This window comes from Bos indicus x Bos taurus, chromosome 14 (assembly GCF_003369695.1).
Source record: "Bos indicus x Bos taurus breed Angus x Brahman F1 hybrid chromosome 14, Bos_hybrid_MaternalHap_v2.0, whole genome shotgun sequence".
Taxonomy (NCBI): Eukaryota; Metazoa; Chordata; class Mammalia; order Artiodactyla; family Bovidae; genus Bos; species Bos indicus x Bos taurus.
Window position 1 is genome coordinate 81886556 of NC_040089.1, and position 13952 is coordinate 81900507.

The 13952-nt window shown below is 46.0% G+C and overlaps 1 protein-coding gene across 4 annotated transcripts in view; it reads left to right on the forward strand.

Annotated features, from left to right (window-relative positions):
• The window catches only part of COL14A1 (collagen type XIV alpha 1 chain), a 233441-nt gene that overhangs the window by 196289 nt on the left and 23200 nt on the right, over positions 1 to 13952 (forward strand). For all 4 annotated transcript variants that reach the window (XR_003514529.1, XR_003514530.1, XM_027561688.1 and 1 more), the window contains exons 43-45: positions 4652 to 4687; positions 5649 to 5715; positions 8012 to 8200. Coding sequence is in view for 2 of the 4 variants with exons in the window: in XM_027561688.1 (XP_027417489.1) it covers positions 4652 to 4687; positions 5649 to 5715; positions 8012 to 8200 (292 nt within the window). In the remaining 2 variants the exon portion in view is untranslated. The remainder of the gene's footprint in view (positions 1 to 4651; positions 4688 to 5648; positions 5716 to 8011; positions 8201 to 13952) is intronic.

Genomic DNA, 13952 nt, shown 5'->3' on the forward strand with positions numbered 1-13952 from the left:
GATCAGCCCTGGGATTTCTTTGGAAGGAATGATGCTAAAGCTGAAACTCCAGTACTTTGGCCACCTCATGCAAAGAGTTGACTCATTGGAAAAGACTCTGATGCTGGGAAGGATTGGGGGCAGGAGGAGAAGGGGATGACAGAGGATGAGATGGCTGGATGGCATCACTGACTCGTTGGATGTGAGTCTGAGTGAACTCCGGGAGTTGGTGATGGACAGGGAGGCCTGGCGTGCTGCGTTTCATGGGATCACAAAGAGTCGGACATGACTGAGCGACTGAACTGAGCTGAACTGATGGAAGCTCAACTCTTAGAGCTGAGCTAGGGGTGTTTTGATTTTAGTTAGCAAACACCTAATATTTGGGACTTGGACCATGAGATATTTCTTCTTTCCTTCAGCACTAAAATTCTATAAATCTATGAATGTAGCTACTGTATTTTCTTTTCTTTGCATTTCAAGTGTTCCTGAAATCAAAGGAAAATATGCCACTTTTTCTTGCCGACATCTACAGGGACTGTGTGTTTTCCATCAAAGCTTGTTTTGGTGGAGTTACGGACCTTCGTTCACTCAGGAATTTTGAGTTTGTTTTTCTTTTATTTTGCAAAACGAAAGATCAAAGGAAAGACATCAGAGAAGTTGGAATAAGAAAATAATTTCTTGTCGTTCAGATATGTTCACTAAGTGTACATATGTGGTTTCCTGGAGACCACCTTGCTGTGCCCTGCAGCTACTTAGTCACAAGCATTGGGAGGCTGAGTGTGAGGAATTTCGGGCCTCATTAAACGCATCAGTCTCTGCACACCAGAGGCGCCGACACCTGATGCCATCCGTTTACCTTATCACTCAGGCTTGCACTGCCGTTTCTCTGTCCAAGTTTCAAATAGGAAGAGTTAACACATGATCGCTAGCAATGGAAACATTAAGAATATGTTGGTTCAGAAACAAAAAATATTCAAGATGAAATAGATTTTAAGAAATGACTCAAAGACTAATTCTGAATGACTGGAGTGAGATTTGGGAGATGTTTGTTTGCTTTTTAAATTACTGCATTAAGAAAAATATTACCTACACTGAAGTAGAAGATTCAGGCTAGCAAATGTGTTGAGCAGTGCTCTCTTTCCTGGCAGCAGTAGAGTGTACTGTGGAGGGCAAGGGTTCTGGAGCCCAGCTGAATGGATTCTGGTCCCAGATTTTCCATTTCTTATTGTGTGACCTTGGGCAATTTATTTATCCTCTCAATGCATCACTCTCCTTATATGTAAAAAGCAGAGACGTTACTTTGCCAATAAAGTCCGTCTAGTCAAGGCTATGGTTTTTCCAGTGGTCATGTATGCATGTGAGAGTTGGACTCTAAAGAAAGTTGAGTGCTGAAGAATTGATGTTTTGAAACTGTGGTGTTGGAGAAGACTCTTGAGAGTTCCTTGGACTACAAGGAGATCCAACCAGTCCATCCTAAAGGAGGTCAGTCCTGGGTGTTCACTGGAAGGATTGATGTTGAAGCTGAAACTCTAATACTTTGGCCACCTGATGCAAAGACCTGACTCATTGGAAAAGACCCCGATGCTGGGAGGGATTGAAGGCAGGAGGAGAAGGGGATGACAGAGGATGAGATGGTTGGATGGCACCACAGACTCAATGGACAGGAGTTTGAGTAAGCTCCAGGAGCTGGTGATGGACAGGGAGGCCTGGCGTGCTGCAGTCCATGGGGCGGCAAAGAGTCGGACACGACTGAGTGAGCAACAAGAAAATGGAAGTAGCATCTCACAGGGTTGTAAAGAGTAAATGAGCTTATCTTACAGGAGTCTTGCAGGGATTAAATGAGTTCACCTTACCAGGTGTTAGATGGCTTAAATGAATTAATGTGCCGAGATGTTTACCTGGCACATGGTAAAAGCAGCTTGAGTTTTAAACCACTAGTATCTACAAACAATTTCTTGGTTTATTAAAGATGAGGAACACATGCTAATTTTTGTTTGCTGATTTTTGGTTTTGTATTGCATCAAATGCTTGAAAATGAAGTAGGCAGCAGTCCTAGATGTATAATAAATATTTTAATTTAATATTGCACTTAGCTGAATATTCAAGTGACTCTTTTATGGAAAAAATGGGCTAGGTGGTTTTGGAAATATAAAGTAATATAAGTTATGGTCCCCAGCATTAGCGATCTTACCATCTACATAAAGAGAAGAGAAATCTTTGTGTTAACATTGTTAAATGGGGGCTTCCCAGGTGGCAGTATGGTAAAGAACCCATCTGCCAAACAGGAGAGATAGGAGACTTCACTAGGTTTGGAAGAGCCCTTGGAGGAGGAAATGGCAACCCACTCCAGTATTCTTGCCTGGAGAAGTCCATGGACAGAGGAGCCTGGCAGGCTACAGTCCACAGGGTCACAAAGAGTCTGACATGACTGAGCAACTGAGCATACACATGGTTAAATATATACAATAATAAAGATTTAGTATGAAATAGGTGGTCTTTGAATTGAGTATTGCATTAGAATATTGCTGATACTTGGTATATAAGATATTCTCTTAATACCTTTCTCACAAGTGTTCTGATATACTGACTAGACCAGGTCTGCGGGAATGAGAAGTTTTACTTTTGATAAGCAGACGATAGTGGAAGTTGAGGCCACGGATCAGTAACATGTCTTTGAAAGCGAGGACTCTGACTTTGTCACATGGATATCTAAGAGTCACCGGGTGACTCTGAATACAGGAAGAGCTGCTGTCGGTCCGAAGTCACTCAGCTTCCTGAACTGCATCCTGAACTGCATCAGGAGGACGAGACTCGTGGTTGTGCAGAGGATGAACGGAAGAGGAGGGTCTTTCGTTAGGGAAGCTGGCTTGAAGGAAGGTGCGAATGCCCTGGCGTGAGATGGTTGGGGCTGCAGCTGGGTAGTGGAACAGAGGGGTGGGTATGAGAGGAGCTGCGATGCTGAAGTGTGGGGGGCATTCCTCGGTGGGCCAGTGATGAAGACCCCGAGCTCCCACTGCAGGGGCTCGGATCCAGCCCCTGGTCAGGGAAGTAAGCTCTCAGGTGTCACAGGGGACGGCCAAGAGCAACACGAAACAAAACGTGTGAGTGTGTGAGAGACAGGCGTGCGGGAAGCAGGGGAAGGAAGGGGGACAGGGCGGGGGCGGGGCCTGGCTGCCGGCTCAGGGAGTGGGCGTGGCGCTCCTCGTCCTTCCGGAACTCCACCCTCGGAGACAGAGACGCGCGTTTGTCGCCTGAATCAGCCCCAGTACAAGTATTTACACCTCTGACAGCCGCAGACAGTACAGGTGAGGGCGTTTCATTTTTCCAGAAAGCCAGTTTACCTGCACACACTGGAATGAACACGGAATTCTCATTTTGGATGACTAACTGAATAGAGATTTTTGGAAAAGAGACTGATTTGAGACCTCTGAGATTATAGTAACAACTGGGGACAGCCTGACAGCGTGACAAATTCCATCTGTAAATGGCACTTACTATCCTTCTGGTAGAGGTTATAAAAAGTGTTGTTCAGTAAATCTATTACCCTGCCTTGGAGTTGAAACAAGAAGAAGAAAGTCTTCTGAAGACACGTGTTTTGCATTATACATGTAATTTCATTGCAGAAACACTTAAAAAAAAAAAAAAGGCCATTGTTTTTCAGCAAAAGTTTTTACAGATACGGTAAGGTTTCCTATGGGTCAAAGAGTAGCTAAGCCACAAAACAAAACAATAGTTCAGCTGGGACATTCACGTTAATACAGGCTCACATTACCAGGGAGAATCGGGGAGAAGGCCTCACGTGCTGTTAATCCCGAATGGAGTAGCAGGGTGAAGAGCTAGCATTTCACAGATTCCACCTTTCACTTGAGCTCTGAGGTTGGAAGATGTTTTCCTTTCTGTGAGAGATATGCTTTCAAAAATGAAAACCATGTCTCTTCGCAGCAGAGACGTGTGACATCGATTGCGCAGCATCAGGAGAGAGAGGCGTTTCGTGTGAAAAGAGTGGATGATTTATCCAGTGACACTGTATTACAAGGCGGTATTGCTGCAGGACCCCAATTTTGTGTTCACGCGTACTGTGACTTTGCATGCAGAGACTGGGCGAGTAAAATGTTTAAAGTGTCTGTGGGACCACAGTGGAGGCCTGGACGCAGAGAAGAGACTGATGGACACGAGGGGCGGGAAGGGAGGAGAGAGCGGGGCAGACGGAGAGAGTCACACGGACGCTTACACTAGCATGTGTTAAACAGATCGCAGTGGGAAGTTGCTGTGTGACCCAGGGAACTCAAACCCGGTTCCGTAAATCCTGGAGGGCTGGGATGGGGAGGGAGGTGGGAGGCGCTTCAGGAGGGAGGGGACACATGTCTACCTTCGCCGCTTCATGTTGATGTATGGCAGAGACCAGCACAATATTATAAAGCAGTTATCCTTCAATTACAAATAAATAAATTTAAATAAATGGATAACCAACAAGGAAACACAACACAACACAGAGACGTTGCTGCTTGGCGGGATGACAGGCTGCTATTTGTTTATTCCTGTGGCTGCGTGTCTCCTCTCGCTGCAGAATGATGAGCGCTAAGGAAAACCTCGTCGCACAATCAGAAAAGACGCGCCATCATTATGCTTGGCTGAGTGCAGCATCCTAACTCGACAATTTACTATTTTGCAGGGTGTCCCTGGAGCAAAGGGAGAGAGGGGAGAGAGGGTGAGTATCTCTTGGCTGCGTAGCTTTGTCCGGGAGCCTGGCGAGGGAGGGCGGTTCTCTGTCCGGGTCAGTCATCGCTTCACTACCCGCCCCCACCACCCCAGCTCACCCGACTGTGAGCACCTGACAAGCGGATCCACCCCACGGGCTGGAGGTCAGGCCAGCTGGCTTCTCGTTGCAGCTCTGCTAGTCCAGCTAGGTGATCTGAAGCATTTGTTTAGGGATGAAACAGAGAGGGTCACTCATTTAACTCACAGAGAGGGTTTAATGAAGACATTATACAGAGGATGGGAAAGGTTTCAGAGAAGTAAACGCTCTGCTCAAAACGCCAAGCGGTAGATCGCGGCTTGCGTGTTTCCGATATCTGCTCCCAGGAAAACAATGACGTGCGGGGTCAGAGCACTGGCTGTGAGACCTAAAACAGGTTATTTCAGGGGCCTTTTCTCTCCTTTGAGAAACTGTGCCGCTGCTCAGATAATCGTGCAGTCTCTTCTGATAGACGCAGTGGTGACCTTGGGCTCACCCGATGACCTCGGTGAAAACTTGGTTTGTAAGTTTTTAACTCTATAAATGGATTTAGCATCTTTCCTCTGGTTGCTATTAGTATTCAATAAGCCACCGCTTGAGAAAGTGCCATATTTTATAAGCTCTAAAGAGTGATAAAGAAGGCATTAAATAATATATAGTTAATGGGTTTGTTTCAAACACTTAAATTTTTTAAGAATCTGGGACCGGAAGTGCGTACTTGAGCGTCTTCGTCTAACGCGGGCTCTCAGGAGCCTCGCACGGCGCGTGTGGGGTGCTCCCACCTTCCCCGTGTGCGCGGTGGGCCATCCTGCCTGTTGCTCGGCAGCGAAGGGCCGGGTTGCAACAGTGGGTCAAGTCCCAGCTCCCTCCTGGAGGTCCTGCCACGGGCTGGGCCGTGGTCGGTAGTCAGGGGTCTGCTTTTTCTCTCCTCCAGGGCGACCTTCAGTCTCAAGCCATGGTGAGAGCGGTGGCACGCCAGGTGTGCGAGCAGCTCATCCAGAGTAAGTGCGCTGTAGTCACCAATGTTCGCTGTTTCTCGGCCAAATGGAAATTCGCCTTTTGCACAAGTATAAACTCAGCGTTGTCTTGGTGCATACCCACTAGCTTTACAACTGGCCATCACTGACCCACCTGAGGTCACTGCCTCTTTAGATGTAATCTCATTACGGATTACCCTGGCCTTCTACAGCGATGATGCAGACGCAGATCCCTCTCTGCTGTTTGTCTGGAAGCTCCTGTTCGCTTGTATAGGTTTAACTTGACTTCCCAGATCAAATCTTCTATTCCTTCTTCATCTCTCCAAATAAATGAATCTTTTTCATCAAGTGCTAAGGACTTGAAAGCTGCCAAACTGAGGCAGCAGACCTGCCTCCCAATCTCCAGACTTAAATCAATCTCTCTTTCTTATCCTTTTCTTTGGTTAGCCCAAGGCCCTTCTCTGTAAGACTTATGCCATAAAAGACAAACACAGAAGCACACGCACACGCGGGTACAGGCCTCACGTGGCATTTGACGGGATCCTCGGGTCCACGCCGAAAACTGCACCGGAGCACACGTTACGTCACGCCTGTCCCATTTCCTCACCTTAAACCTGAACTTTCCCTCTATTTTAAATGCTCCCTCTATTTTAACTTTAGTGCGTTTTATGTTATATAGTACACTAGTGTGTGTGAGATATTTACAAGTAAAACTACTTAAATTTAATACCAAAATAAGAATCTCTGAAACCACAATTAATTACAGAAGGGAAACTGAACATTAAGTAGAATGCGTCTGCAGCTAACCTGTGTCTTGGATTATTTGTAGGTTTCTCATTGCAAGTATACAGTGTAAATGGGTACTGAATTGTTTTAAGGAAACCTAAGGGTTAAATCCTAATATGACTCATTGACCATAACATAAGGACTATATCACAATAGTTACTGTCTTATTCCACTTTGGAATAGAAATGTTATGCAGATATGTGATTGTTTGAAACGTGGCCTAACAATTGAGATTTCAAAATCCAGTTTTTCCCCTCAGGAATTGTCAGATTCCTGTGAATAATTTCTCGGAAACCAGCGGGGTTATACCAGAGCTGAAACAGGCCTGTAAAATGGGGAGGGCCTGCCTGTCAACGTCCTTGTCGGAGAAGAATACGGCAGAGACTGCATGTGGCCCCATGAGCACAGCTCAGCCTCCCCAGAGCCGTGTCTCTGTCATCCGAGCTTTATCTTTCCTCCCTTCAGCTCTGCCTCAGAGCTTGGTTACCACGTGGCTTATAATTCCTCACTTGCTCGGTTGTCTGGTTTTTCGTCCAGAGCTAATCAGAAGAATTATGCTAGGAAAGGTTGAACTGTGTGAGGCTCCAGTGATCACCTCTGGAGAAGTAGTGGAGGACGGCCCCTTTATCAGAGCAGGAAGCTGAAACAGCAGAGGCGGACACGTCTGCTCCTACGCTGACTTTCACGAATGTGCCTCCTGGCGGGCCCGCGTCAGCAGCCACCCAGTCCTAATGACAGTCCTGCTCCTAGGCTTAAGAAGGCATTGACTGTATCTTAGAAATCATCCCTCTAGAAATTGTTGCCATTCCTTATTAGGGTTGGATATTTAAAAAGGAATAAATAATAGTCATTTGGAAAATTCACTTCTGTAGGGAAATGTTGTCTACTGATGATTCTGGGAAAATGGGGAATTATGATATCAAATATTTTCTCAGTTTTTACTTGTAATTATTAACATCCATTCTTACAGGCTCAACTGAGTTAAGGGATAATGAGAGAAAGCCAAATTTAAAAAAATAATAAAGCTAGTGAGAGTTTCTGCAGCTGGGACTCAAGTAAAGGTTTCTGCAAAAAGGCTTGGCAATGAAGAGATGAGTTGAAACACAGCACTTGTCTGGGGATTTGTGAGCAAGAGGGTGGGGCAGGCTTTGTGGGTTAGGAAAGAAGACAAATCATTTGGGTGGAAATTGCTGGAGAAAAGGGGCTGCTGGGTGAGGGTTTAGGGGTCAGATAAATGTTGGGGGTAAAGGTAAAATTTATGACTTCTGCTCAGTGATACTTACTGAGATGCTGACGTGAGCTGTGGAATTCCAAATGCATGAGATGGAATTTGAACACAGTCCAGCTGCTAATATCATCCAAAGGGAAATGCAGGATCTTTTCATTTGGAAATAAACTTATTTCAGAGGGATGTGCCTCATGCCTTGGTGGGTGTCTAACAGAATTGTTCGGAGCCTTGACAAATAGTACATCCAGTTCTTCCATTGCATGTATGACCGTTCATCGGATGCTGTCTTTGTCCTTCCCATCTCAGGTCACATGTCCAGGTACACGGCCATCCTTAACCAGATTCCCAGCCACTCGTCATCAGTGCGGACCATCCAGGGGCCTCCTGGAGAGCCTGGGAGGCCGGGCTCCCCGGGAACCCCGGGTGAGCAAGGACCCCCAGGTGCCCCGGGCTTCCCAGGAAATGCAGGTGTGCCCGGCTCACCAGGAGAGCGAGGTAAGAGGGCCGTGCCTCTTGCTGGGTGCGCTGACACGGGGGTAGCAGGGGAGCTCATGCAGGGACAGCATTCCGAAGAATGGACTAAATTAATTCTGCCCCATCTATTCTCCAGCTTCTTGTTTGTTTATCCCCAATATTGAGAAAGTTGAGTAAGCTACAACGTGTTTATTAATAAAGCTTGCATGCAGGAGGACCAGAACTCCCAATTAACCTCTAAGAAGCTTTTGAGCTAATGAGAGAAAGGTTTCCTCTCTGGATGGATGAATTAAAAAAACTATGCCCCAGCCAGGTAGAATTAGAAAATGCTTCATCTGGACAGATGTAGCGTCACACATATGTGTCAACTGAAACAATGAAAGAAGCACAACCTCACAGGGAGAGCTGTTTATCTGGCAGATCTGCTGAGGACTTAAGCCCCGGGCACAGCCCCTCAGGTTCATCTAGGGACGGCTCCAAACAGGGGAGGGAGGAGCCAGTTATACACACCAGGTTTGTTTTGGCAACGAAAGCCGGGTAGTGGGAGCATCAAAAGATGACTGTTAATTAAAGAAAAACAGGCATCTCAAACGAATGAATTTAGCACTTTTCTATGAATGTGAAGATGCAAGAGTCTGAGCTCACTGAAACCACTGCTTTGATGTGAACCTTGTCTCTCTTTGGCTCGTATTCTATCCTATCCCATCCCGCATTGCCCCAGCGTGCACTGTTGCGGCGGCTGTGGTAGCTGCTGGCCTGATGAGCGCAGCAGTGTTTGTTGATGTTGCCGGCGGCATTCTCTGTCCTCCTGTGTCATGGCAAGTAGAGAGCCCGCTTTCCAGGGCTGGTGCTTTTTTTGTGCAGTGCCCATACTAGGCAACAGTCAATAGCAGCCTCGAGGTAAGACGTGAGTCATATCAACTCAATGATTCAGATGTGCCTACAGAGACCATGCTGATTCTAAGCTTCAAATGAAATAGACATTTAATCTGTTTGTGGCTCATCTTCCTATAACATGAGGCGGTATTTTATTAATAGTTCTGTGGGTCAATGTTTAATTTTTTCTACTTAAGTTTCTTTCTAATAGAGATCCTCCTTAGCCTTTTCTTCCACCCTTTCCAGGTCTCAGCAGTATTGTGCAATATAGTAATGGACTCTTTTGATCGAATTTCACCCAGTTCTGTAATTGACCAAGATCTCTCACTCCAGAAGCAGATCAGATCAAAGAGATGTGGGAGAATGGGGTTCCCGATTAACCAAAAAGCGGCGATAGGAAGAGTTTCACACTTCCTAGGACACGGTTTTATAGAATGCAGATCCGGAGAAAAGCTGCCTAGTGAGACCTGCTGTATGAGTCATGTTGCTTTAATGAGATGGGGCGGATATACTCCTTTGCTCAAATGTGGGATGCAAGATGCAGATCACAGAGATAACATCTCATGTTGACTCTGGATCCATGCCGACAGGCCAGGTGCGTTTCTGCCTCCGCACTTTTGGACACTTCGTTCTTCCCACTTCTGGAAATGACCTTCCTTTTCCCTGTCTTATGTGTTTCTTACTCTCAGTTCGAGATTCAGCTTAACCCCTGTCACATGCATGAAGTTTCTGTTGATGGTTCTAGACCCACAGATATCGCCGCCCCCTGAATGCCATGCCCGTTTCAGCTGTCGTCACATGTTAGTGAACAGCGTGATTGCAGAAAGCAGGGGTCAGGTCTGAACTGCTCTGCAATAACAGGTCCTGGCTAGATCATCGTTGCTGTGATCGCAACCCAGTTCTGCTTTTCCTTTCCGAAAAGTTTCCTCGTGCCAGGGCACTAAATCAGTAGATGCAGAGAAGGACATAATTTCCTCACGGAATGCCAGCGATCTGGCAGCCGGGACGGTGGCCGTCTCTGTCAGCAGGATGCCCTCCAGGGTGTGGGTGATGGACTGGCTGTGACTCAGGGAGCACAGGGCCGGCACTGAGTCACTCGGCAAGGCACAGGTTGTCTTTCTTCTGTTTGGAAGTCCTGTCCTCGTTCTTGCCAGACTGTCTTTCCTGCTCTGCAAGAACCTGAGTGCTGGAAAGAGAGGAAACCTCGGCCGGGGTCCTCAAATAGCAGCCCAGACAACCCTTGAAATGTGAGTTTCTGCAATGGAATTTTCTGACACGTACGCGTATGTTCCTAAAGAGTGTGGTAAACACAGAGTCCTGAGTTTCACAAGCACACGTGGGTGCGGGTGGGCAGTCAGACAGCGAGCGGTGCTCTTTGAGACGAGGGAGGCGGCTCATCCTTTTATTTACTTCTCTGTTGCTTCTGGCTGAGCTGGGTCTTCGCTCCCACGGGGCCCGCTCTCTGGTTGGGGTGCGTGGGCTTCTCCTTGCGGCTCTCTTATCATGGAGCGTGGGCTCCAGACTCACGGACTTCGGTTGTTGTGGCTCACGGCTCTAGAGCGCAGACTCTTCAGTTTGGGTCACTTCTCCGTGGCATGTGGGATCTTCCCTGATCAGGGACTGAGAGGCACGTTCTTCACCACTGGACCTACAGGGAAGCCCGGGAAGCTGATGTTGGTTGATCACCAGCTGGGGGTGTGTGCTTTGGGGTGTAAGATTGGGGTTTATAGGCCAACATCCAGAGAACTCTTCATTCCCAGCAAAGTATTTCAATCCCATTGCAACTGGGATTTGTGGTTGCAAGGAGAACAATAATTTAAAAAAGGAATTTATTGAAGTTTTGTTGACTTAGCATATTTTGTTAGTTTCAGGTGTACTGCAAAGTGATTCATATTTTGATCTTAGCCTTGTGGTCCAAGTACTCGGGAAAGATTGGTACAGAAAAATGTCTGCCTTTCCACTAAATCAAAACAGTCACACTTCAAAACCAAAGCAATTTCAGCAATCTTTTCACCTTTGCGTTTTATATAAAAAAGAAGCATAAGAAGATATTGAGGTCCCAAGAGGCTGGAAGTCAGCCAGTGTTAGGGAAATGAAAAACAGGGATCATGTTTGAGATTTTTTTCTGTGTAAAATATGATTATCTCTATACACTAGAGTACTATTTTAAAGGACACTATATTATAAAGGGTAAAAATAAGTGTCATTTGTAGGCAGTTTACTTAGGCAAGTAATAAGCTACAAAAGGAAGACTAAAAGAAATGTGGATGTTGAAACTGGCACAGCATTGCATGGAACCTCTTTCTGCTGAGTCTTCATTAAAAAAAAAACACGACTCTTGTACATGCTGCTGCTGCTAAGTCGCTTCAGTCGTGTCCAACTCTGTGTGACCCTATGGACACCTACTATATTCAAAATGGATAAGCAGCAAGGACCTGTTGTAGAGCACATAGAACTCTACTTAATGTTGTGTTGCAGTCTGGATGGAAGAGGGTTGGGGAGAATGGATACATGTATATCCATGGCTGAGTCCCTTCTCTGTTCACCTAAATCTTCCACGACACTGTTAATTGGCTATACCCTAATACAAAATAAAAAGTTTAAAGTTTGAAAAAAAAATCATGACTCCATTGACTTTGGTTAGCTTTTCATCAGCAGTGCTCCATTCGATTTCTCTACTCTAATTTTTTGAAAAGTTTTCAAACTTTAAAGAATAATGCGCAAGAAGAAGTGCATTTTACGTCATGACACGGTGTGCATGTGCACATGCGGCGTTCAGACTTCCATGACTGAGGCAAGCAGAAACACAACTTGCCCTTACTATTGTTTCCCGCTTTTTGTTTGTTAAAAGGCTGAAGGGCATCGTGGAGAACTCTCTTCAACACTCTAATAACCTATATGGGAAACGAATCTGAAAAAGAACGATACGTGTATACGTGTAACTAAGTCACTTTGCTGTGCACCTGAACCTCACACAGCATTGCAAGTCAGCGATGGGGCTTCCCTGGTGGCTCAGACGGTAAAGCGTCTGTCTGCAGTGCAGGAGACCCAGGTTCGATCCCTGGGTTGGGAAGATCCCCTGGAGAAGGAAATGGCAGCCCACTCCAGTAATCTTGCCTGGAAAATCCCATGGACCGCAGAGCCTGGTAGGCTACAGTCCATGGGGTCACAAAGAGTTGGACACGACTGAGCGACTTCACTTTCATGCAAGTCAACTATACTCCAATATAAATTTTTTTAAAAGGTTAAAGGGTACCTTTGGATTTTATGAGCTCAGCTTGAAACATATTGTGCTGGTTCAAGATCTTTGATTAACTCTCTTTTTATAATTGATGTATTATAGACACAGAATATGGAGAAGGCAATGGCAACCCACTCCAGTACTCTTGCCTGAAAAATCCCATGGGCGGAGGAGCCTGGTGGGCTGCAACCCATGGGGTTGCAAAGAGTCGGACACGACTGAGCAACTTCACTTTCACTTTTCACTTTCATGCATTGGAGAAGGAAGTGGCAACCCACTCCAGTGTTCTTGCCTGGAGAATCCCAGGGAGGGGGGAGCCTGGTGGGCTGCCGCCTATGGGGTCGCACAGAGTCGGACACGACTGAAGTGACTTAGCAGCAGCAGCAGCAGTAGACAAAGAATATGCATTTTTAGAGAACAGAAATTACAAAATATTCCTTCTATATTAGCTAGATGAAGTGATGACCATTCATGACTTTGCTTATTACCTAATAGAAGACTGTACTTTCACTCCATCTAATTGTCTTCCTCGATCTTGTTAACTCTTTATCTCCTTTACCTTAAACAAAGTATTGTTGCTATTCAGTCACTCAGTTATGTCCAACTCTTTGCAACCCTATGGACTGCAGCACGCCAGGCCTCCCTGTCCATCACCAACTCCTGGAGTTCACCCAAACCCATGTCCATCGAGTTGGTGATGCCATCCAACCATCTCATCCTCTGTCGTCCCCTTCTCCTCCCGCCTTCAATCTTTCTCAGCATCAGGGTCTTTTCAAATGAGTCAGTTCTTTGCATCAGGTGGACAAAGTATTGGAGCTTCAACTTCAGGATCAGTTGTTCCAATGAGTATTCAGGACTGATTTCCTTTAGGATGGATTGGTTGGATCTCCTTGCAGTCCAAGGGACTCTCAAGAGTCTTCAACACCACAGTTCAAAGGCATCAATTCTTTGGCTCTCAGCCTTCTTTATGGTCTAACTCTCCCATCCATACATGACTACTGGAAAAACCACAGCTTTGACTAGACAGAACTTTGTCGGCAAGGAAATGTCTCTGCCTTTTTAATATGCTATCTAGGTTTGTCATAGTTTTTCTTCCAAGGAGCAAGCGTCTTTTAATTTCTTGGCTGCGGTCACCTTCTGCTGTGATTTTGGAGCCCAAGAAAATAAAGTCTGTCACTGTTTCCATTGTTTTCCCATCTATTTGCCATGAAGTGATGGGACCAGACGCCAAGAATTGGGTTGGCCAAAACGTTGGTTCGTGTGTTTCCTGTAAGCTGGCTCTAGGGCCACTTTTGTTGTCATTTTAGTCACTCAGTTGTGTCCGACTCTTTGCGACCCCATGGGATGCAGCCTGCCAGCCTCCTCTGTCCATGGGATTTTCCAGGCAAGAATACTGAAGGGCTGCCATCTCCTTCTCCAGGGGATCTTCCCAACCAGGGACTGAACCTGTCTCCTGCATTGGCAGGTGGGTTTTTACCACTGAGCCGCCAGGGAAGCCCCTAGTAGTGCTTAATTGTCTTTAACTTCATTAGAAACAATTAGATTGTATTGTGATAGCTGTCATATCAGTGTGCATTTAAAAAGTTATCAAAATTGGTGAATTTTTGTGTAGCCATTTTAATATTGAACATGGAAGAAAAAGGCTACATTTTTGGC